Source organism: Melospiza georgiana, chromosome 21, assembly GCF_028018845.1.
Source record: "Melospiza georgiana isolate bMelGeo1 chromosome 21, bMelGeo1.pri, whole genome shotgun sequence".
Classification (NCBI taxonomy): domain Eukaryota; kingdom Metazoa; phylum Chordata; class Aves; order Passeriformes; family Passerellidae; genus Melospiza; species Melospiza georgiana.
In genome coordinates, this window is record NC_080450.1 from 8976193 (window position 1) to 8997994 (window position 21802).

At 56.8% G+C, this 21802-nt stretch overlaps 1 protein-coding gene across 1 annotated transcript; it reads left to right on the forward strand.

The window, feature by feature from the left end:
• The first annotated feature begins 10706 nt into the window (after positions 1–10706).
• Positions 10707–21588, forward strand: RHBDF2 (rhomboid 5 homolog 2). The gene is given in 17 exon segments (XM_058038871.1): positions 10707–10902; positions 10905–11037; positions 12162–12354; positions 12426–12638; positions 13320–13445; positions 13758–13891; positions 14107–14310; positions 14436–14547; positions 14903–14977; positions 15285–15446; positions 16034–16134; positions 16561–16624; positions 16750–16844; positions 17050–17125; positions 18009–18109; positions 18705–18858; positions 19853–21588. Coding segments are annotated over 17 exon segments (2559 nt in total). The 3' UTR covers positions 20273–21588.
• The last annotated feature ends 214 nt before the right edge of the window (positions 21589–21802 follow it).

Here is a 21802-nt window from a genome sequence, read left to right on the forward strand (position 1 = left end):
CTTGGTGCTGACAGGCTCTCAGCACTGAAGGAGTCAATTAATGAAAGCTGAAAATTAATTACTTAAACCTCTATGAGGCCACAGGTGCTGGGATCATGAACTCTCCCCCTCTGGAGGAGCTTTTTGCCTAATGACTTTCGGTTTCTGCTGTCCTGCCTGCCTGAGATGTCTGATAACACAGCCAGCTCCCAGCGGGGGTGGGCACAGTCCCTGTTAATTACAGGCATCCAGGAGTTTGGTCATTTGGGAGTGTGCAGTGCTTTGAGTTGTGGTCGTTTCCTGGCCTCCAAATCGGCCTGGAGAGCTCTGTGTGTGCTGGTGGTGGGTATGCAGGAAACCCTTGGCGCTGGTACTTGATCCCTCTGACTTAAAAAAACCCAACAAAAAAGCAGTTGTTTGGTGGTTGCTCTCTTAATGAGGCATTTAGGGTGGAGAATGGACCCAGGGAGGACCCCAGGCTAAGCCTGGCCTCTGCTTGCCCACCACACAGGGCCCTGTGTCCCCTCCTCCTTGGGGACTCACACTCCAAGGTCAAGCACTGCAGGGCACTGGTCATGTTAGCTGAGAACAGAACCGAGGAAACCCCCAAATAATAGCTCTGGGGGGGCAGGGCAGCAAATATTTATGGGGTTTGCATGTGAGGGCTTCCTCCTCCACCCTTGTCCTCCAGGAACTTAAAACCAGGAGAGCTGTGTGGGCTTGGATGGAGAAGGAGCCAGCTCCCTGCAGGGTGAGCAGGCAGGGAGCCTTTCTGTAGTGCAGTGCCTCAGTTTCCCCACTTGTGAAATGCCACAAAGCACAGAGGTGTCCAGTGAAACCTCAGCTTGTCACCTCGGGGACAGTTTGTGCAGCACAAGAGCAGGGCTGATGCTGTGGCTGTGCCTCGGGGCAGGGGGAGTGAGGTGTAAAGCAACCCCTTTGATGCTGCAGTGGGGATGTGGGGCAGGAGGGAGCAGGACAGTGCCCAGGGATGCCCCCTGGCCTTTTCTCAAGCTGCTGACATTGGGTGGGAGGAAGGAGCCCACCAGTGTGGAGGGCAGATGGGCTCTGTGCTGAATGCCCAGCCCTGTGAGGAGCCATTCAGATGGGTGGTGTGTGGTCCCCCCCATCTCCAGGACCATCCCTCCCATCTCCAGGCATCTTTCCCAGCTGCTGCAGCTCCCAGGCATCCTTCAACAGCCTCTGTTGCTTTGTGTTTTATTGATTCATTGCTTAAAAGTGACATTCCTCTGGTCTGTCAGACCCTCCTGCGGCAGAAGAGGTGTGGCTGGTGCCCCCCAAGATGCCCAGTGTGCCAGTGCCTCCTCCCACACCTCCTTCACTCCCCATGTGTCATGCTGCAGCTTGTGCTGGGGGCCTGATGGAGTTATTCCTGTGGGGGAATTCCTGGGAATGCCAGGCAGGGCTGGGAGTGACGTCCTGTCTGCCACCTGTGAGCCCAAGGGCTGCACTCTGTGCCCATGGGCAGCCAGGGGGATGCCCAGGGCTCGGTGTTGGTGTGTCCTGCCCAGCCTCAGCTCCCCCATGGGATGAGCAGGGCTGTGCTGCTGTCACACAGCTTTTCCAAGGGTGATCCTATAGCCAGTCACCTCTTGTACACGGTGACTTAACCCAGCCCAGGCTCTCCTGGGGAGGACACAGAGGTGGCTCCTTCAAAAGCAGCATCTCCAGCCCCTGTGAGCTGTGTGGAGCAGCATCCCAGGGGTGGGACAGCAGGCAGGAGGAGCATGGAGAAGGCTGAGGAGACCCCCATCTCCAGCTCTGGGCAGCTGAGAGGCTGCAAAGTGCCTGGCTGGCACAGATCCACGGAGAGGCTGTGGTGGGAAGAGCATCACAGTGCACAGGTTTCAGTGAGTGAGGGATTCCCTGTGTGTTGGGGAAGATGAAACAGGAAAGCCTTATAAATATGGTTGTCTGGCAAAAGATTTGGAGAATATGGAAACTATAAGTGAGATTGAAATGAAAGCAAGCTTTGAGATCCCTCAGTTACTGAACAATGGGAAAACAATGGTGTGGCCAGCTGAAGGTGATCCCCTTTTGATGGAACAACACCCTCTGCTTGCAGACAGGCCCAAGGGCCAGAGCAGACCCTGCCAGCTTGGCAGAAGGGGCCCAAAGAGGAGTTTTTAGGGTTTAAAATGTAACCCAGTATGGTAATGTAGTGATTCTTATAGGTTGTATGTAAATGCTGTAGGATTTGTATATTGTACTAGATTGGTTAGTGAGAATCAGAATATTCAACACAGAAGAAGATTTATGGTATTGTAATGGGAGCCTCGCTCTCTTACCCCTTTTACTCTCTCCCCCTCTCTTCTCTCAGTCTGCTCTGAGCTGTGGCTGGCAGCTCCCAGCAGGGCCCTGCACCCAGGCCCTTTGCAATGAACCCCAAGTTCCAGACCTGGCTGCAGAGATCTCTCATCTCCATCCATCCCCACAGTCCCACCCCACAATGCTCCTACACCTGGGCAGGAATTCCCTGTGCTGGGTGGATTGAGCTGTTCCCAGCCAGGCTTTCCCTGCAGGAATTCCCTGTGCTGGGTGGATTGAGCTGTTCCCAGCCAGGCTTTCCCTGCAGGAATTCCCTGTGCTGGGTGGATTGAGCTTTTCCCAGCCCGGCTTTCCCTGCAGGAATTCCCTGCGCTGGGTGGATTGAGCTGTTCCCAGCCCGGCTTTCCCTGCAGGATGCAGGTCTGGGTGCTGCAGCTCTCCTGCAATCAGGAGGGAAAGGAAGGAAGCTGAGGAGTGGCCCACCCACGCTCGGCTGCTGCTGGCTGGGAGGAGGGAGGAGCAGCTTCCCCCAGCTGTCCCAGGGCCAGGAGCACTGACACTGGATGGGGTGTTTGGGGACAGCCCCCTGCCAGCAGAAGTGGCACCATGACAGCCCAAAGGGACACCACAAGGTCCTTTTCCCTTTTGCTGGCCCTGGAATGGGAAAGGAGGAGGCTGCTGGTGTCCACCCAGGGCTCCCCCTTTGCACAGGGCCTGTCAGGGCGAGCAGCACTTTGTAAAAGCCTTGGAATGGCTGTGTTGAGATAAGGAGTCTGTTCCCAGAGATAGGGAGCTGCAGCCAAGGGGGGGCTCCAGCCCAGGACTCATCTCATCCCTGGGCTGAGCCAAATTCCTGCACAGGGCTCAGCACCTCCTCCCACACAGTGTGGGGATGGCCAGAGCCCAGGGCAGGGAACCCTCTGTAAATGTGGGGCATTTGTGCCAGGCCTGAGCTGCTCTGGGTGCCTCGGTGTGCTCTGGAACAGGCAGCAGGCACTGGGGAAGCCTGCAAGGCAACCCTGGCACTGAGAGCTGCTGGAGGAATGAGTGCTCAGCAGAGAACTAGAGGGAGGAGTGTCCCCTCCAGCCCCACTGACCTTTCATCCAAGGAATTTTGCTTCCAGGAGGGAAGTGGGAGTGAGCTCAGCATGACCTGCAGCGTGGGGATGGCAGGCACGTGGCTGCAGGCAGGCTGTCCCCTTCCCTTGGGTAAACACCAGCCCGGGAGCCCTTCCAGAAGGTGCAGCCAGGGCTGAAACACTTGCACCATCATGTCTGTGCTCTCTGTGTTTAAGCCCAGCTAATAAGGAATTGGAGTAGATTTGAGTAATTAATCAGTTCTTAGGTAAAACCAAGTTAAATCAATCCTGGTAGGCTGGGGGAAAATGGAAAAGAGCTTTCCTTGTGTGTTTGTGACCCCTCTGCACGTTCACCAGTGGAGCTGCTGGGGGAGACTTTGGCCTTTTGCTGTCCCCAAAGCCTCTGGGGCGACCCAAAATCTCCACGTGTGTCTTCCTCACTTGGCTTGAGCTCCAGCTGAGGAAGGGCCCGGTGGGCTGGGGGTCCCCTTGTGCAGCCACAGCCACTCCAGCAGCTCCCAGCACCTCTGCAGGAAGCAGGGAATGGTTTGTGCTGCCTGCTTGGGGCTGCTGTGCTGGGAGGGGGCGTGGGGACACAAGGGCTGGGTGGCACAGAGGGACCCCAGCCCAGCAGGTTGTGTACGGGCACACAGAAACAATCCTGGCTCTGGATGTCTTCAGGAAAGGCCTGATTTTTGTCACCTGTGCCAAGGTGTGTCACTGTTCTCCATTTAATGAAACTTTTCATTCCTAGTGATCCCTGTGGGCAAAATTATGTTATTTTAGGAGTCCAGAAAGGCCTTTTTGTTCATACAGTCCCTGTCTGCTGCATGTCCCAGAGAGGTTCTCCCAGTGTCCATTTTTATCATTGTCCCTGGGAAAACCGGTTGTATTTTATTGGCCTGAAGGAGATATTTCCTTCTCCAAACATTCTGGTTTGGTGTTAGAGTTCAGAAAAGTTGTTAGTGCGAGATTGATGAGGGAAACAACAACAGACAGAACAAGGGGACACAGTCTCAAGCTGCGCCAAGGGAGATACAGGCTAGAATTAAGGAGGAAGTTTTTCACAGAAAGAGTGGTCAAATACTGGAATCATCTACCCAGGGAGGTGGTGGAGTCACCGTCCCTCGATGTGTTTAAGGGAAGACTGGATGTGGCACTTGGTGCCATGATCTAGTTGAGGTGTTAGAACATGGGCTGGACTCGATGACCTTAAAGGTCTCTTCCAACCTAGAAATTCTGTGATTCTGTGAAGCCTTTGTCTGCTGGGCTGGCTGGGGGTTTTTGTCCTGGTAAAAACATTAATGAGAATGGGAAATGGGCTGTGGGAAATCCTCCACGTGGCTTTCCCACCCAGTCCCAGGCATTGCAGGCAAACCCTTCCCTCTCCATGCATGGGGATGGCATCACCCTCCCTGCCAGGGAGCCCAGGGCCACATTCCTGGCTCTCCAGGCCTTGCAGCAGGGAAGCCCAGCCCAGGCTGCCATGTCCCTGTGTCCCCGTGTCCCCATGCAGGGCTCTCCTTATCAGCAGCCCCACCATGCTCTGTCTCCCCAGCTGCTTTCCTTCCTCCTGGGCCGTGCCCTGCTCCCAGCCCAGCAAACCTGCTGCCATTGCCCCATGTCCTTCCAGGCAGAGGAGAATGGGAGAGGATGTTCTAGTGGTGGTGTGGGTGAGGTGGTGCTGGCTGCCTGCACGCCCTGGGGCTCTCAGCACTCATCCATACCCATCTCCCTGCCCCAGCCAGCAGGGAGGGGTGCATTTCAGCCCCTGTGGGTGTCCATGCTGACTGTGTGGCTCAGTGATAAGGGAGAGGGCAGCCAACCACCCCCTCTGAACACAGGGGGCCTCTCTCAAGACTCAGAGCAAAACCCTGAAAATCTCACAGTTTTGCCATCCAGTTCCCTTATGACAGGATTGGGACACGTGGGGAAAAAAATAGAGTGTTTTTCTTTTTTTCTCCAATAATAATATGGTTTTATTTCAAAAGCTGTTTGTGCTTTGGCTCCTTTTCTCCAGCCCTGAAACCTGAGACTGCAAAATGGCAAAAAGCTTTTTGAAAGGTGCTGGGTCTCTGCTGGGGTGTGAGCCCACAGGAGCTCGATGCTCAGAGCAGCTGCACAAATTGAGTTTCCTATCTGGAGCTCTTAATAACTGGGAGCACCTTTTAACGTGGCTCCAGCCTTGAGAGAGGATGCTCATGAATCATTTATGGGCAGCAGCAGCTCTGCCTGATGGGCTCTTGGGTGCCAGCAGAGGCTGGGGGGGTGTTTGGGGCTCTGTGGCACTGCTGGCCCCTTTCTCCCTGCCCTGTGCAGAGGAAGAGCTGGGGCTCCTCATGCTCAGGGTGATGATGGGGTCCCTGCCCCACACCCTCGGGTGGCTCACAGCTGCTTTGTCCTCCAGGTGAGCTGCAGCAGATGCAGACAGTGTTATTGCAGCAATGTCCCTTCCCTCAGTGCCAGCAGAGTCAGGGACAGACATCCTGGTCCTTCTCCAAGCATCCATATTCCACACTTGGAAAGATCTGGAAATTTAGGGTGTTATTAACCAGAATATCAGTAGTCTGAAGGAGATGAAACCTTACAAATGTGATGTATAAGAACAACTTAGCATACTTTTCTGTACATACATGAATTCTGACTGTGAGGACCTTCTGGCTTTTTATTATCTTTTCCTTGATATTTGCATGCATACAGATTTCAGTCTCTCTCTCTTTTTGTATCTGGGAGAACACATATGAGTAAATGTCTTCGTGTGCCCAAGCATGCATAATTGTCTCTTTGGGAAGGGAGTGCTTTATTAATGGCAACAGAACTCCAGCCAGGGCTGCTCTGCAGGGTTTTCTCTGCTGTCTTGTGCCTTGGCTGTGCTTGGCTGTCCCAGCTCTGCTCACCTGGCCTTGCTGATGCTCCTTTTGTGTTGCTTGGACCATCCCAGCATGTCCTGCCTGACCCTTTGTATGAACCACACAATTTTTCCCATCACTTTCTTCCTTGCTGTGCTTCCTCTGGTCAGTGCTTGTTGTGATTCACCCTGAGGCTGGGAGCCAGCCCTGGTCACCTTCCTTGTGCCTTTTTTGGCTGAAGGCTCATCCCCAGTGATGCCAGCACATCTGCCCTCTTGGGAAGGGGTGGGACCCTCACACAGGCTGTGTCCCTCACTGCTGGATGTCACGTTTTGGTGACTTTGAGTGGTCAAGAGCTTTGGGAGGGGAGATGGTGACAGTGAGGGATCTCTTCTCACCAACCACACCTGGTGTTCCTCCCTCCATGCCCTTGCCCATTTATCACTCCAACAATGGCAGCAGCCCCAGTGCATGGAGATTTTTTCCAGCCTAAAGTGACAATGTGCTGCCCCAGGAGCCTTCCAGCCCAAAGCACAGCTCCTACCAAGCTCAGGACATGCTGTGACCTGCCCTGTCCCCAGAGCAGGGCCGTGCTCAGCCATCCCCTGTGCCAGCTCCGCACGTCGCCTCTCACTTCCTTTTTCTGTCCCAGGACAAAGCCACCACGTGCACCCTGAGTGTCCAAGGGCTGGGCTGAGGCTCCCTGGGCACCCACAGCTGAGCTGTGCCCTGTGATGGGGTGGCTGATGCCAGGGCTGCCGGGCAGGGAGCCGCGCTCCTGATGGCAGAGCCCACCATGGGGCTGGGGGGTGGCAGGGACCTGGGACCCCTGGGCACCTGGAGGGACAAGTTTGGGGATGTGGGACCCCAGGGGATCTGGAGGACCAGACTTGGGGATGTGGGACCCCAGGGGATCTGGAGGGACAAGCTTGGGGATGTGGGACCCCAGGGGATCTGGAGGGCCAAGTTTGGAAACCTGGGACCTCAGGGGACCTGGAGGGCCAAGCTTGGGGACCCCAGGGGATCTGGAGGGCCAAGCCTGGAGCAGGCTGTCTGTGGATGGAGGCACTGCCTGGCCCATTCCCACACTGAGCATGCCATCTCCAGAGGCCTTGGGCACCAGCACCAGGCACGTGGTGAGCTGGAAAACTCCTTCCCAGCACCATCCCCTGGGGATTTCTCTGCCTGGCACCGGATAAGGCTCTTGTGGCTCAGGATCTGCGCTCAGGGGGTGGCTGCTGTGTGGCAAAGCAGCCTCGAGCCCTCGGGGGCTGCTGCCCTCCTGCCCCTCCCTCTCAATGCCAGGAGTGCCAGGGCACAGAGCCGTGACCGGCGCTGCGGCCGCGTGACCGTGACGGGACAGCAGGTGCCAGGCAGGCTGTGCCAGCTCCCCTGGCCTGAGTCACCTCGGGAGAGGCCAGCCCAGCCCTCCACCCTCTGCCTGGGGAGCTGGGGGGAAGCCAGGCCGGGATTTTAGACATGCTGCAAACCTGCTTTGCTGGGAAGCACAGAGATCTGGGGCTGTCCGGGGTGTGATGGGTGTTGGGGAAGATGAAACAGGAAAGCCTTATCAATATGGTTGCCTGGCAAAAGATTTTGAGAATATGGAAACTGAGAGTGAGATTGAAATGAAAGCAAGCTTTGAGATCCCTCAGTTACTGAACATCTGGAAAACAATGGTGTGGCCAGCTGAAGGTGATCCCCTTTTGATGGAACAACACCCTCTGCTTGCAGACAGGCCCAAGGGTCAGAGCAGACCCTACAGCTTGGCAGAAGGGGTCCAAAGAGGAGTTTTTAGGGTTTGAAATGTAGCACAGTATGGTAATGTAATGATTCTTATAGGCTGCATGTAAATGCTATAGGATTTGTATCTTGTACTAGATTGGTTAGTGAGAATCAGAATATTCAGTACAGAAGATTTATTGTATTGTAATGGGAACTTCACTCTCTTACCCCTTCTACTCTCTTATGCTTTTACTCTCTCACCCTCTCACCCTCTCTCCCCCTCTCTTCTCTCAGCCTGCTCTGAGCTGTGGCTGGCAGCTCCCAGCAGGGCCCTGCACCCAGGCCCTTTGCAATGAACCCCAAGTTCCAGCCCTGGCTGCAGAGATCTCTCATCTCCATCCATCCCCACCATCCTCCCCGCCAACGCTCCTACAATGGGAGCGACTGAGGACGGGATTTTGGGATGGGAGTGTAAGAATTTGGCTCCAATTTCTGTGCTTCTTACCACTCAGAGCCATTCCCCAGAGCTGGAGGAGGATGAGGGTGCCCCAGGGGTTGCTCTGAGCCCAGCATGTTCCCATTCCCAGCTCTCCAGAGCAGCTGCCATCTCAGGCTCGCTGCTGGCTGCCCTGGGAGGAAAACAAACAGAGCCTCGAGCTCACCAATGGGATGGAAAGTTTTACTTGCTGGGGCTGGCACTCTCCCAGTTTAGCAGCTGTGAAATACCCAGTGAGGCACTCACAGTCCCTGCCTGCCCTTCCTGGGTGTCTTGCTTCCCAAGAGCCAGGAAAGCAGCAGCAGAGGAAAACTCCAAAACTCCCCGCCTTCCCCATGTCATTCCCTGCCATGGAGCATTGCTGTAAATGGGGGCTTCTCCTCCTCCTGCCACCCTGTGCCAGTGGCTGATCCCTGTCCCTGGTGTGCAGCCAGCTGCAGCCCTGTCCCCAGGGTCTGGGCAGCACTGAGCTCAGCTCTCCCTCTGCCTGGATGGTCCTGCTTGCCCATTGCAGCTATCTTTTTTAACCATTTTCTCAAAACTCTCTCACTTTATAAATCCCAACAGCCCATGAGGGGTTTTTCATCCCAGCCTCTCCCCACAGGAGGAATTCAGCCGTGTCCTGGGCTCCCACGCGTGAGGGACAGAGGCAGAGGAAGGCTGCTGTGTTTGCCATCGCTGCACAGGATCCCCGTCACTCTTATGAGGTGAGGAGACTCTCGTGGGGAGCAGCACTGGCTGAACCCCCAGGAGAAATGTCGGAGTTGATTGCTCCCAGCTTTGGTGCTGGAGAGGGAGCCCAGCACCCATTTTAATGCAGGAGCAGATTATCACCTGGCCCAGGAGCTGATGGAGGGCAGCAATTCCTGCCAGTGCTGCCCACTCCAGGCTGTCCCCTCCTTGGGGGGCTGGTTCTGGACTCCTGCCTCCCCATGAAGCTGATCCCTTGGGCAGCCCATGCTGCTTAAGCCAGACTTTGCTTGTGGTGTGGGCTAAGGGGAGGGTTGTGTTCAGGACTCCAAATGCCAAGGGAGCTGCTAAAGTGTCCCTGTCCTTGGCTCTTGCTGTGGGAATGGGCTGCCAATAGATCCTGTTGCAGAAGGGGTTGGTGGGATCTCAGTCACTCATCTGCTTGCTCAAGTGATGTTACCTAAGGGGAGCAGAGCTGGAGGAGTCTGGTCATTGGGATCTTGGGCAGGGAGAGGAGCCAGGCCTGTAGATCAAGCTGGCATTTTGCAGCCAGTGGCACTGTGCAAATGTGGCAAGTGACACCATTCCCATGGCCATGGCTGTCCTGGGGGACAAGAGATGCTTGTGAGACCTGTGTGAGTCCCTGGGCACTGGCACATGGGCAAGCAGAAGAGGTCAGAGAGGTCTGTGCCTCCCATTTGATTGCCCTCATAGTCCCTAATAGGATCTGGGACTTGTTCTCTTGCACTTTGATGGAATTACTTTCCCTGCAAAGCCAGCCCTGCCTGGTAGAGCTGGCTGCAGGGACCCTTGGGAGGGGATTTCTTGAGGAATTAACCACATCTTGGCTGTTAAGCCTCCCTCTCCTTGCACATGGTGCCAGGGAGGATTCAGTGTCCCAGCCTGGTGTGTGCATGCACGTGCCAGAGGGGAATGTCCTGCCTCTCCCCTTCATGGGGCACCCCAACACGTGACAGGTCCACGTGGGAGCTGTGGTGCATGTGGGGAAGTGGATCAGGTGTTTTCAGGCCTTGTGCATCCCCTTCCTTCCCCCCCTGCCCAGGCAAGAGGAGCTCCTTGCACACATCCCCTGCTGTGTCCCCTTGGCTCCCTTGCCAAACTGGGAGTGCTGGTGTTCCCTGTGCTGCAGCTGTGTGCCACGGGCCTGGCAGGGCTTGCTGGGATCCCCCATGTTTCCAAGGCACATGGTCAGGCTCATCCAGGCGGGGTGTGAAGCCTGGGTGTCCCACTGGGATGTGCTGGGATGATGGGGATGCTCTGACCTGGTCACTGTTGTCATCCCTGCCCTACTCCCAGCAGGTGTCGGTGATCCCTGGGGGACTGGCAGTGAGTGGTTAATGCAAGCCTTGCTACCCACCCAAACTCAGGGCTGGGATGTGGGTTTTGGGTCCACGATGGGTTCGTGGTGGCCAGGTCTCACCAGCACAGCACTCAGGGCGCTCAGTGTGGTGACGTCCCGCTGATGAGGCCCCGTCTCTCACTGAGCCTTTCCTCACACACAAGCTCCTGGGGGGCATCCCTGTCCCCCTGTGCTGACCCCCTGCGCTCTGCCAGCCTGCCAGCCAGCCCCAGCCGGAGATGTCAGCCGGGGACAAGAACGGGGGCAGCCGCTCCAGCAGCAGCAGCAGCCGCCTGCAGAGCAAGAAGCCCCCGAACCTGTCCATCGTCATCCCGCCCCGCGAGGCCGAGGAGGATGGCGCCCGCAAGGAGGTGAGTGCTGGAGCTGTGCCCGTGCCACACCGGGCCTGGGGGGCTGCCAGGTGCCACCGTGTCCCTGATGCCCCCCCTGCTCTGCCTTGCAGCCCCACAAGGTGCCCGTGTACCGCAAGAGCAAGAGCCTGCAGGAGCCGCGCCCGGAGCGCCGGCCCGGCTTCCGCCGGCAGACATCCCTGTCGCAGAGCATCCGCAAGTGAGGGCGGGCTGGATCACTCACAGGGGACACTGCGGGTGCTGCCAGAGCATTTGGGGTGGGGCTGGAGGGTTTTGTCTCAGTAGGGAGCGCAAGAAACACTTTCCGCCACATCCCTTTGTTAAGAAAATGAATCCACAAACACCAGAGGTTTATGGCCAAAAAGGAGGCAGAGGAGTTCTTTCTGGCTTTATTTGAATAAAGGGAGAGGCCATGGGGCATTCCCCTGGGATCTTTCAAATTTTTGGAGGATGCAGCCTCCTTTTTACCCCAATTTCCCGGCTGCATTTCCCTTCTCCCTTTCCCCATTTCTGAGGTACTTGAGAAGTTCAGACTTCCCAAAACACCTGATACTGAAGATTCCCCTCTAAGGCATAACCCTCCCTTTTAATTTTTAATTCTTACAGAATTTAGGGGTTTTTCTTCCCCATTGTTTCTTTCATCTCTCAGTGTCTCATTTTATTTATCAGCAAACCTAAAGGTTATTTGCAAAAGCAAATATCTTTTTCCATTCATCAATCAGTGGAATCCTACCCATGGTTTCCTTTATCTCCCAGTGCTAGTTTTATCCACCAGCAGACCCACAGCTGGTTTGTAAAGACAAATCTATTATTCCTCTCACCTTTGACCCATAGCCAGGTCAAAACTGCCCTGCTGCAGGCTGGGCTGAGACACTCCAAGCCCGGAGGGGATGGCTGGGTGGAATGGTGGTACATGGTGGGAGGGACCAGCTGTGTGACAGCTGTGCCCACCTTGCAGAAGGGATGGCTGGGTGCAATGGTGATGGGTGGTGTGGGGCCAGCTGTGTGACAGCTGTGCCCACCCTGTGGAGGGGATGGCTGGGTGGAATGGTGGTACATGGTGTGCCCACCCTGCAGAGGGGATGGCTGGATGCAATGGTGGTTCATGGTGTGCCCACCCTGCAAAGGGGATGGCTGGGTGGGATGGTGGTGCATGGTGTGCCCACCCTGCAGAGGGGATGGCTGGGTGCAGTGGTGGTTCATGGTGTGAGGGACCAGCTGTGTGACAGCTGTGCCCACCCTGTGGAGGGGATGGCTGGGTGCAATGGTGGTTCATGGTGTGAGGGACCAGCTGTGTGACAGCTGTGCCCGCCCCGTGTGCAGGGGCACGGCGCAGTGGTTCGGTGTCAGCAGTGACTGGGAGGGCAAGCGGCAGCAGTGGCAGCGCAAGAGCCTGCAGCACTGCAGCATGAGGTACGGCAAGCTGAAGGCCGCCTATCGCGACATGGAGCTGCCCAGCCAGGAGGTGCCCTCCTTCCAAGCCACCGAGTCGCCCAAGCCCGCCAAGATGCCCAAGGTAGAGCTCGGGGTGAGGGGTCCCACTGCCAGCCTTGCTCTCCCGGCGCTGACAGCTCTTCCCTCCCGCAGATCGTGGACCCGCTGGCCAGGGGCCGTCCCTTCCGCCACCCCGACGACACCGACCGTCCCCACACGCCCCACCATGTGCTGCCCCCGCTCACCCCAGGCGTGGTGTCCTTGGCGTCCTTCAACAGCATCCGCTCGGGCTACGGGCGCCTGCCGCGCAGGAAGAGGGAGTCTGTGGCCCACATGAGCTTCAAGGCGGCCGCAGCCCTCCTGCGTGTGAGTTTGGGGAGTGTGAGGGGGATCACCTGCCCAAGCTGGGTTTCAGTTCTGTCCTTCAGAGGGAAATCACCTTCCTAAGCTGGGTTTCAGTTCTGTCCTTCAGAGGGAAATCACCTTCCCAAGCTGGGTTTCAGTTCTGTCCTTCAGAGGGAAATCACCTTCCTAAGCTGGGTTTCAGTTCTGTCCTTCAAACCCATCGTCTTTGTTGTCTGTTTGCTGTGCATGGAGACTGTTCTCTCTCCAAGGTGGGTTTGAGGGGGGAGATTGGTTTTTTAAACCTGAGCGCTACTTAAAAGTAGAAGTTTTAGTGGAAATTGGACAATCTGAGAAAGAAACAACTTTTGGGTTCTGTTGGTTAGGGGCAATGAAACCTCTCCAGCAATTTTCTTTGTTCTGAGGAGCCCAGGGCAAATCTTGGGGATGGGTTTGTGGGTATGAGACCAGATGAATTCAGAGGTCACTTGTCATGCTGACTAACATGGCCATGGTCCAGTGTGGATTCTGAGGGGCTAAAGGCAGCATCTTCTGCCTTTTCCTCCCCACACAAGGGGGTATGGTGGCTGATTGGGATTTAATCTTTGCCACTTGGCGTTGGAGAGGGAAGATCTGAGAAACCCTCAGCACTGCAAAAACTGAGGGCTTCTGGTTGCTCACCTTCAATTGCTTGTGCTGCCGAAGGGGCGCTCTGTCCTGGAGCCACTGGCTCCCAAGCAGAGGAGCAAGAGGAGCTTCCTGTACCCCAGCTTCATGGATGAGGACATGGTGGATGCTGCTGATACCCTGGACTCGTCCTTCTTCAGTAAGGCAAGCACCTTTCCATGCTGGCTGCTGGAGCTGGGGCCCTGCACAGGGGGCTCGGTGTGGAGGAGGGCTCTCACGAGGATCCCTGTGCTGGCACTCCACCCAGCAGTGACAGGTGGCTGCTGTGCCCCAGCCCTGGTGATGGCCCTTGTTGCCATCTGGGCACATTTCACACCCTGTGATGTGTCATTAGTGGGGTGTCATGGGGGATCACCCACTCCCCCTGGCCAGGGGTATGCTCAGTCAGGGCGTGTGGGCTCAGTCAGTTTCTGACCCATCAGCCATATCCAAGGACACAATCCATCCCCTTTCCAGATGGACATGCACGATGAGACGTACTCCATGCCCGATGACGTCTTTGAGTCGCCTCCTCTGTCAGCCACGTACCTACGCATGCACCAGGTGGCAGAGGAAGCCAGGGTGTCCCCTGAGGTGGAGCAGCCCACGCTGTGAGTCCCAACCCTCAGCAGGCCTTGCCCCCAAGGCTGCCCAGGTGCCCTGCTGGAGGCAGGACAGTGTCCCCTGCCATGAGCACAGGGCACTTCCATGACGATGCTGGGAGCCAGGAGGTGCTCAGAGCCCCAGCTCAGGGCATAGCTCTGGCCGTGGGGTGTTTCTCAGCTGTTCCTTTGGGAGGTGTGATGGGTTTCTCCTCTCTGGCCAGGCGGGAGGGTGCCCGGCTGGCCTCGGTGCCGGGCGCGGCTCCGCGGCGGGGCAGGCGCATCGCCTCCAAGGTGAAGCACTTCGCCTTCGACCGCAAGAAACGCTACTACGGGCTGGGCGTGGTGGGCAAGTGGCTGAACAGGACGTACCGGCGCAGCCTGAGCAGCATCGTGCAGTCCCAGCTGGAGATCACCGACAGCCACCGGTGAGGGGCACCGACGGCAGGAGCGCCCCACTGGGATGTGTGTCCCCCTCAGTGCTTGGGGACTGCAGTGTCCCTTTGCCCGGAGATCTTTGACCAGCTCCAGCTTTGGGTCCTGTCCCCTCCAGGCCGTATTTCACGTACTGGATCACCTTTGTGCACATTCTCATCACCCTGCTGGTCATCGGCACCTACGGCATCGCCCCCATCGGCTTCGCCCAGCACGTGACAACAGAGTTAGTAAGTTTGAGAGCCATCCTTCAGGGGGGACTGTAACCACCAGGGTCCCATGGTGTCATGCTCCCTGCAAGGAGTGGGAATATCTTGTGGGAGCCTGACACCGTGGGACACTGGGAGCCAGCATTTGAGAGGCTCTGTGATATGGCCGGGGCAAGGGGGTGAGCAGCACCATGTTGCAGCAGAATATGTGGTGGGAGCAGAGCTGTTCCCTCTCCTGCCTTGCTGGTGGGACCCACAGCCCTTCCCCTCGGATGGAGGGGCTGCTCAGCCCCTTTTGAGTGGAGGGAGACAGGGGTGCCCCCTCCCCTCAGCACATGTCCCTTCAGTGGGATCTGACCCTGGCCTCTCTTGGCAGGTGCTGAGGAACAAGGGTGTCTACGAGAGTGTCAAGTACATCCAGCAGGAAAACTTCTGGATTGGGCCCAGCTCGGTGAGGACCCTGGTCTCAGGCTCTGCCCTCTGCTTCCCCTGCCCTGATCTGAGGTGGATCTCTGCAGTGCTCCTCTTCTCAGGGGGGCACAGCTTGACTTCCTCACTCTAGCCTGCTGTCCCATGCTCCCTCCCACTGGGATATGTGGCATCACACGAGACTCCTGCCTTCCCTCCACTGGGATGACACACACCTTTGTCTATTCCCTGTGGAGAGCCCCTGCTCCTGCCAAACTCTCCCTGGGGATAGCTGGAGCGAAGGGGGGTGCACAGACAAATCCCCTTTTTTTCTGGCATCTCCCTGCCAGATCGACCTGATCCACCTGGGCGCCAAGTTCTCGCCGTGCATCCGCAAGGACCGGCAGGTGGAGCGGCTGATCCAGCGCGAGCGGGAGCGCGAGCGGGGCTCCGGCTGCTGCGTGCAGAACGACAACTCCGGCTGCATCCAGACCCTGCCCCAGGACTGCTCGGTGCGTGCCCCTGCCCCGGGAAGGGCTGGGGATCCCAGGGGAAACCGTCTCAGCCCCGCTCTGCCCCTGGGCAGGATGCAGGTGCGGTCAGAGCCCTGTAGGAATGTGCCCCCTGTTGATGGAGTGACCAAACTGGCCTTTGTCTTTTTCAAAAGGAAAAAAGCCCAGAAGTTTCTGCCCTCGATTAGGTAAAGAGACACCTCATAAGACCTGGGGGGCTTCACCTCAAACTTAAGGATAGCCAATTGGACAGGAGGCAAAAAGTCCTGCCTAAGCAATTTACTAGAAAAAGAAGGGAACAAAGAAACTAATGGCTTTTGTGAGGTGTTTTACCAGGAGCAAGAACCTCTTGCACTGGGCTCATTTCTTCTCTGTAAAAAGTTTTGTTATTTTGCCTTTTATTAAAATTTTTCTTTTTCCAACACTGCTACAGAAGCCATCCTGCTGATTTTATGCCTTCTAAGGTAGCTGAGCTATCTTGGGTGTGATATAGATCTCCAAGAGCTTATGAGACCTGGCTCGAGGAGACCACATATCAGAGCCATGCATTCCCTGCTGCATCCTCAGTGTCTCCACGTTCCCTGCAGGAGACACTGGCAACGTTCATCAAGTGGCCAGGCAGCAATGCACCAGCCATGGGCTCGGGAGAGAAGAGGACCTCGGGGGCTGTGTGTCACCAGGACCCCAGGTAGGTGTAGCAGCTGGGTGGAGGTGGCCCTGTCACCTGGCTGTGTGTGGGACACGGCAGAAGGGGCTGCCTTTCCAGCTGGGGTACCTTCATTCCTGTTGTCTGAGGGGATGGGAGGTTTTTGCACACTAGGAGAGTGATAAAGAAGAGGGAATCAGTGGGGAAACTGAGGCAGGGCCTATCTTTAACATAGGGAGCAGCAGGTGATGCTGTTGTGTTGTGCTGGGATGGGAGCATCCCTGGGCATGGTTGTGCAACAGCCCTGAGTTCTGTGGGGCTCACCTGCAGAAGGAGCTGCTGTGGGGTGTTGTGGGGCACCCATGGGTGGGCAGGATCCAGGCAGGTCCCAGAGCTGACTGTGCATGAGGGTCTGCAGGGGGGATGTGTTGGGGGCGCCCACCCGACTCACCCCCCTCCTCCTGCCAGGACGTGTGAGGAGCCTGCGTCCAACCCACCCCATGTGTGGCCGGACGACATCACCAAGTGGCCGGTAAGAGCCCGGTGCCACCATCAGCTGCTGGCTCCGTGGTGGCAGTGCCAATGAGCCCAGCAGGGCTCTGCAGGGACAGCCTGGGGCCGGGCTCTGACCAGGGCTCCTTTCCCTCCTGCTCCTAGATCTGCACCTACGAGACCAAAACCAACCACACGGGCTTGGCCCACCTGGACTGCGAGATCAAGGGCAGGCCCTGCTGCATCGGCACCAAGGGCAGGTGGGCAAAGGGGGCACCTGGCCTGGCTCCCCCCCTGCACTCCTGCCTTGTGCTGTCCATCAGTGTCCAGAGCTGTGCCTGAGGGGGGGGATTACAGAGCCTTGGGGGGTGGGAAGCACAGTGGCAGCAGGCTGGGGACAGAGGGCGATGCTCAGGGGTGCCCTGAGTGTGCCCTGTCCCCATGAGCCCCTCCTGCCCCTGGCAGCTGTGAGATCACCACGCGGGAGTACTGCGACTTCATGCACGGCTACTTCCACGAGGAGGCAACGCTCTGCTCGCAGGTGAGGGGCCAGGGAGGCATGGCAGGGCGCGTGGGGTACATGGTGGGATGCTGCCAGGGCGCGTGGGGTACATGGGGGGATGCTAGCAGGGCGTGTGGGGTACATGGGGGGATGCTGGCAGGGCGTCTGGGGTACATGGGGGGATGCTAGCAGGGCGTCTGGGGTACATGGGGGGATGCTGCCAGGGCGTGTGGGGTACAATGCTGATGTCAAAGGGCTTCAGAGTGTCCTACCAGGAATGGGACATGGTTGGGATGGGTGTGAGCAGGAATGATGCAAAGTGCAAGGCCTGGCCCAGCTGTTGGCCAAGCTCCTGCTGCTGTGCCCACCTGCGACGGTGATCACAGGGGTTCTTGGGTCAGGGAAGAGACAAGGATCTGACTCCATGTTTCAGAAGGCTTGCTTTATTATTTTATGATATATATTACATTAAAACTGTACTAAAAGAATAGGAGAAAAGGATTTCGTCAGAAGGCTGGCTGAGAATAGAATAGCAAAGAATGATAACAAAGGCTTCGTCTTGGACAGAGAGTCCGAGCCAGCTGACTGTGATTGGCTGTTAATTACAAACAAACCAACCTGAGCCAATCACAGATGCACCTGTTGCATTCCACAGCAGCAGATAACCATTATTTACATTTTGTTCCTGAGGCCTCTCAGCTTCTCAGGAGGAAAAATCCTAAGGAAAGGATTTTCCATAAAAGTTGTCTGCGACACCCACCTTGCTGGCGTGGGGCAGGAGGCACCTTTACCAGCACCAGGGCAATGTGGGTGCCCCACACCATCCAGAATCCCCTCACAGCTGCCACATGACATCATTGGCATCCCTGTAACCCATCCCCTGCTCCCTGTGGCTCTGGGGACCACCCTGCTGCCTTTGCAGGTGCACTGCCTGGACGAGGTCTGTGGGCTCCTGCCCTTCCTGAACCCGGAGGTCCCTGACCAGTTCTACCGCCTGTGGCTGTCCCTGTTCCTGCACGCCGGGTGAGTCACAGCCCCCAAATCCCCAGGGCTGGGGGAACTGGGCACTGGAGTGCCCATTGGGATGGGCTGGGAGAGAGGAGGGAAGGGCACTCCCAGACTGTGACAGTGCCTTCAGTGGGGGTGTGTGACCGTGTTCACAGGGGTTTTCGAATGAGGGAAGAGACAGAGATCTGACTCCATGTCTCAGAAGGCTTATTATATTATGATATATATTACATTAAAACTATACTAAAAGAATAGAAGAAAAGGTTTCATCAGAAGCCTAGCTAAGCTAACAATAGAATAGGAAGGAAAAAATGATAACAAAGGCAGCTGTCTCAGACTCTCTCTCCAAGCCAGCTGGGCTGTGATTGGCCATTAATTAGAAACATCCAACATGGGCCAATCACAGATGCACCTGTTGCATTTCACAGCAGCAGATAATCAGTTTAGATTTTGTTCCTGAGGCCTCTCAGCTTCTCAGGAGGAAAAATCCTAAGGAAAGGATTTTCCATAAAAGATGTCTGTGACAGGGGTGTTCTGTGAGCTGTGTCGTGCCCTGGGGCACTGGGTGGGATGCTGGGCAGGGTCTCTAACCCAGGGCCTCTCCCCCCAGCATCATCCACTGCCTGGTGTCGGTGACGTTCCAGATGACAGTGCTGCGGGACCTGGAGAAGCTGGCGGGCTGGCACCGCATCTCCATCATCTTCATCCTCAGTGGCATCACGGGCAACCTGGCCAGCGCCATCTTCCTACCCTACAGGGCAGAGGTGAGGGTCTGGGGGTCTGTCCCAAGTCTTGTGCGCTCCCAGGGACCAAAGGACGCCCCTCTCCATCCCCATCCTGGGCACAGGTTTGGGGAAGGGGCTGGAGCACAGATTGTCACCCCCTGGCAGGGTTTGCTGCAGGGAAAGGAGGAGGGGGTGTCCCTGCCCCACGTGTGGTGTTGGCACATGCCACGTGTGTCACATGTCACCACGTGTCCGTGAGCGTGCGGGGTCCCTGGGCAGGCAGATGGCTAATCTGCTGCCAGCCAAACCCTGTCAGCCTTTAAATGAGATCATGCCAAGGGCCCTAATCCCCCCACAGGTGTGCCACGATGGGGCTGGGGTCTGCCAGGGGGTGATGCTGAGTCACAGAAAGTGTCAGCTCTGCCAAAACAGCAGCACCCTGCTCCCCTCCTCATCCTCCTGTGCCAGGGCTCCTGTGACCGTGTTCACAGGGGTCTCAGGTTGAGGGAAGAGATGAGGATCTGGCTCCATGTTTCAGAAGGCTTGATTTATTATTTTATGATATATATTGTATTAAAACTATACTAAAAGGATAGAAGAAAGGATTTCATCAGAAGGCTAGCTAAGAATAGAAAAAGAAAGAATGATAACAAAGGTTTGTGACTCAGACAGAGAGCCCGAGCCAGCTGACTGTGATTGGCCATTAATTACAAACAACCACATGAGACCAATCACAGATGCACCTGTTGCATTCCACAGCAGCAGATAATCAATATCTACATTTTGTTCCTGAGGCCTCACAGCTTCTCAGGAGGGAAAATCCTAAGAAAAGGATTTTTCATAAAACATGTCTGTGAGAGGCTCCCACCCCTGAGCCCCACGCAGGATCCTGCACAGGCACACTGGAGCCAAATGCTCTTTGCTAGGGGTGGAGGTGATCCCTGGGCGACACGGGGTGTGTCTGGGGTGACACAGAGAGGGGACACAGGGTGTGTCTGGGGTGACACAGAGCCCAGCCCTCGTTTCCCTGCAGGTGGGCCCTGCCGGCTCCCAGTTCGGCTTGCTGGCCTGCCTCTTCGTGGAGCTCTTCCAAAGCTGGCAAGTGCTGGAGAAACCCTGGAAAGCCTTCCTCAACCTCTTCGGCATCGTCCTCTTCCTCTTCATCTGCGGCCTCTTGCCCTGGATCGACAACATTGCCCACCTGTTTGGTTTCCTGAGCGGGCTGCTGCTGTCCTTCGCCTTCCTGCCCTACATCACCTTCGGCACGGTGGACAAGCTGCGCAAGCGCGCCATGATCATCGTGTCCCTGCTGGTCTTCCTGGGGCTCTTTGCCTCGCTGGTGGTGTGGCTCTACGTGTACCCCATCAACTGGCGCTGGGTGGAGTACCTCACCTGCCTGCCCTTCACCAGCAAGTTCTGCGAGAAGTACGAGCTGGAGCAGGTCCTGCACTGACCCTGCTGTGTTCCCGTGGGGCGGGTGCTGCCCAGCCTGTGGGACGTGGTGGTGGCTGCTCCTGGATGGGGCAGACTCTGGGCATGGTGGCTCCATCCTCAGGGAGGGAGGGTTTGGGGTACCCCTTGCTCAATGCTGGGGATGTAGGGCTGAGCCAGCCCTGCCTTGATCCCCTCCTGATGCTGGAAAGCCGTAACTGGCCTGGGGACAGACTCTGGCTGCTGCCTGTGTGGGGAAAGGGCTGAGGGAGGCTGGATTTTGGTGTATCCGTGGCCAGGCTGCACTGCCAGTCCTGGGGTGAAGTTGCTGAAGTCTCCAGCCTGTGTCCCTGCCTGCCTGGGTGCACCTCGGTGCCCTGCAGTGCTGCAGCTCATACTGTGAACACAACCCCCTTTTTGCAGGGGCATTTTTTTTATCCACAGCTCTTTAGGCCCAGGGTTCCCCCCTTTTGGGCTCTCTGGAGTCTCTGTCGTGGCTCCAAGATGTTCAGGGCTGAGCTTTAAAGATATTTTTCAGTCCTGTTCCCCCTGAGGTCCCCAAGGAGGCTTGTGCCTTCCCGCCTGGCTCCTCACTGGATGGAGAGGCAGGCCTTGGGGCAGGGGGCTTTTCCTTCCCTTATTTCAGTGAAATTCTCCTTTTGGAAGGGGAGGAGTGGCAGGGACTGTATTTATAGTGCCATGGTGGGAGGCAGACATGGAGAAAATCCCCCTGGGGGGCTCCTGTGGCTGCTTGTGGAGCCCACAGCCCTCTCAGGAAGCTGTCACCTTCTGCCTTGAGTCCCTGCTGGTTCCCCTTTCCCTTTTGCAAAGCATGGGGACCCAGGCAGCCCTTCCTTCCTTCCTCACTCCAGTGGTGCTGCTCAGGTGTGGAAGTGCAGGATGGGGCTGTCACCTCCCCTCTCCCTGCCCGAGGCTGCCCAGTCCTGGCTGCTCTCCCCAGCATCTCCTCCTCCTCCTCAGCACCAGCCGTGGCACGAAGGCAGGTCCTTCCTGGGGTCCAGGTGACCCCTCTGGGCTGGTTTGGACCCAGGCTGGTGCCAGGCTGTCTCTCCCCTGAGATGTGTTGCTTTGGTGCTGGAGGCCTCAGTGCTTTTAAGTGGGGGATGCCCCAGTTAGGATGTCCTGGGATGAATATTCAAGGGCTGAGAGCCTGGTTCCCACTCCACAACCACTGAGTGAGCCCAGGAGCATCTGCATCCATCCCTGCATCCCTCCCTCCACCCTGGGCCAGTTTCCAGCCCCACTCTGTCCCTCCAGTTGCTGCTCCAGCCAAAGACAGACACTTCACCTCATTTGTCTCTTTTTTGATACTTTTTTAAAAAGCTGTGGGTTTCCCCCATCCTTAATAAATTTCTACCTGTATTTAATGAGATGCACAAGGTCTCTCCTCCCTTCTTGGGCGTGGGGAAGCAGCACTTTTGGGGGGTTCTGGTTGTTCTGGTGATGGCTGGTGTGGCAGGGAGGGAGCTGGGCTGGTGCCCTGCTGGCTCAATCAAACCCTCTCTGGGAGGACACAGGGTTTGGAGGGTCT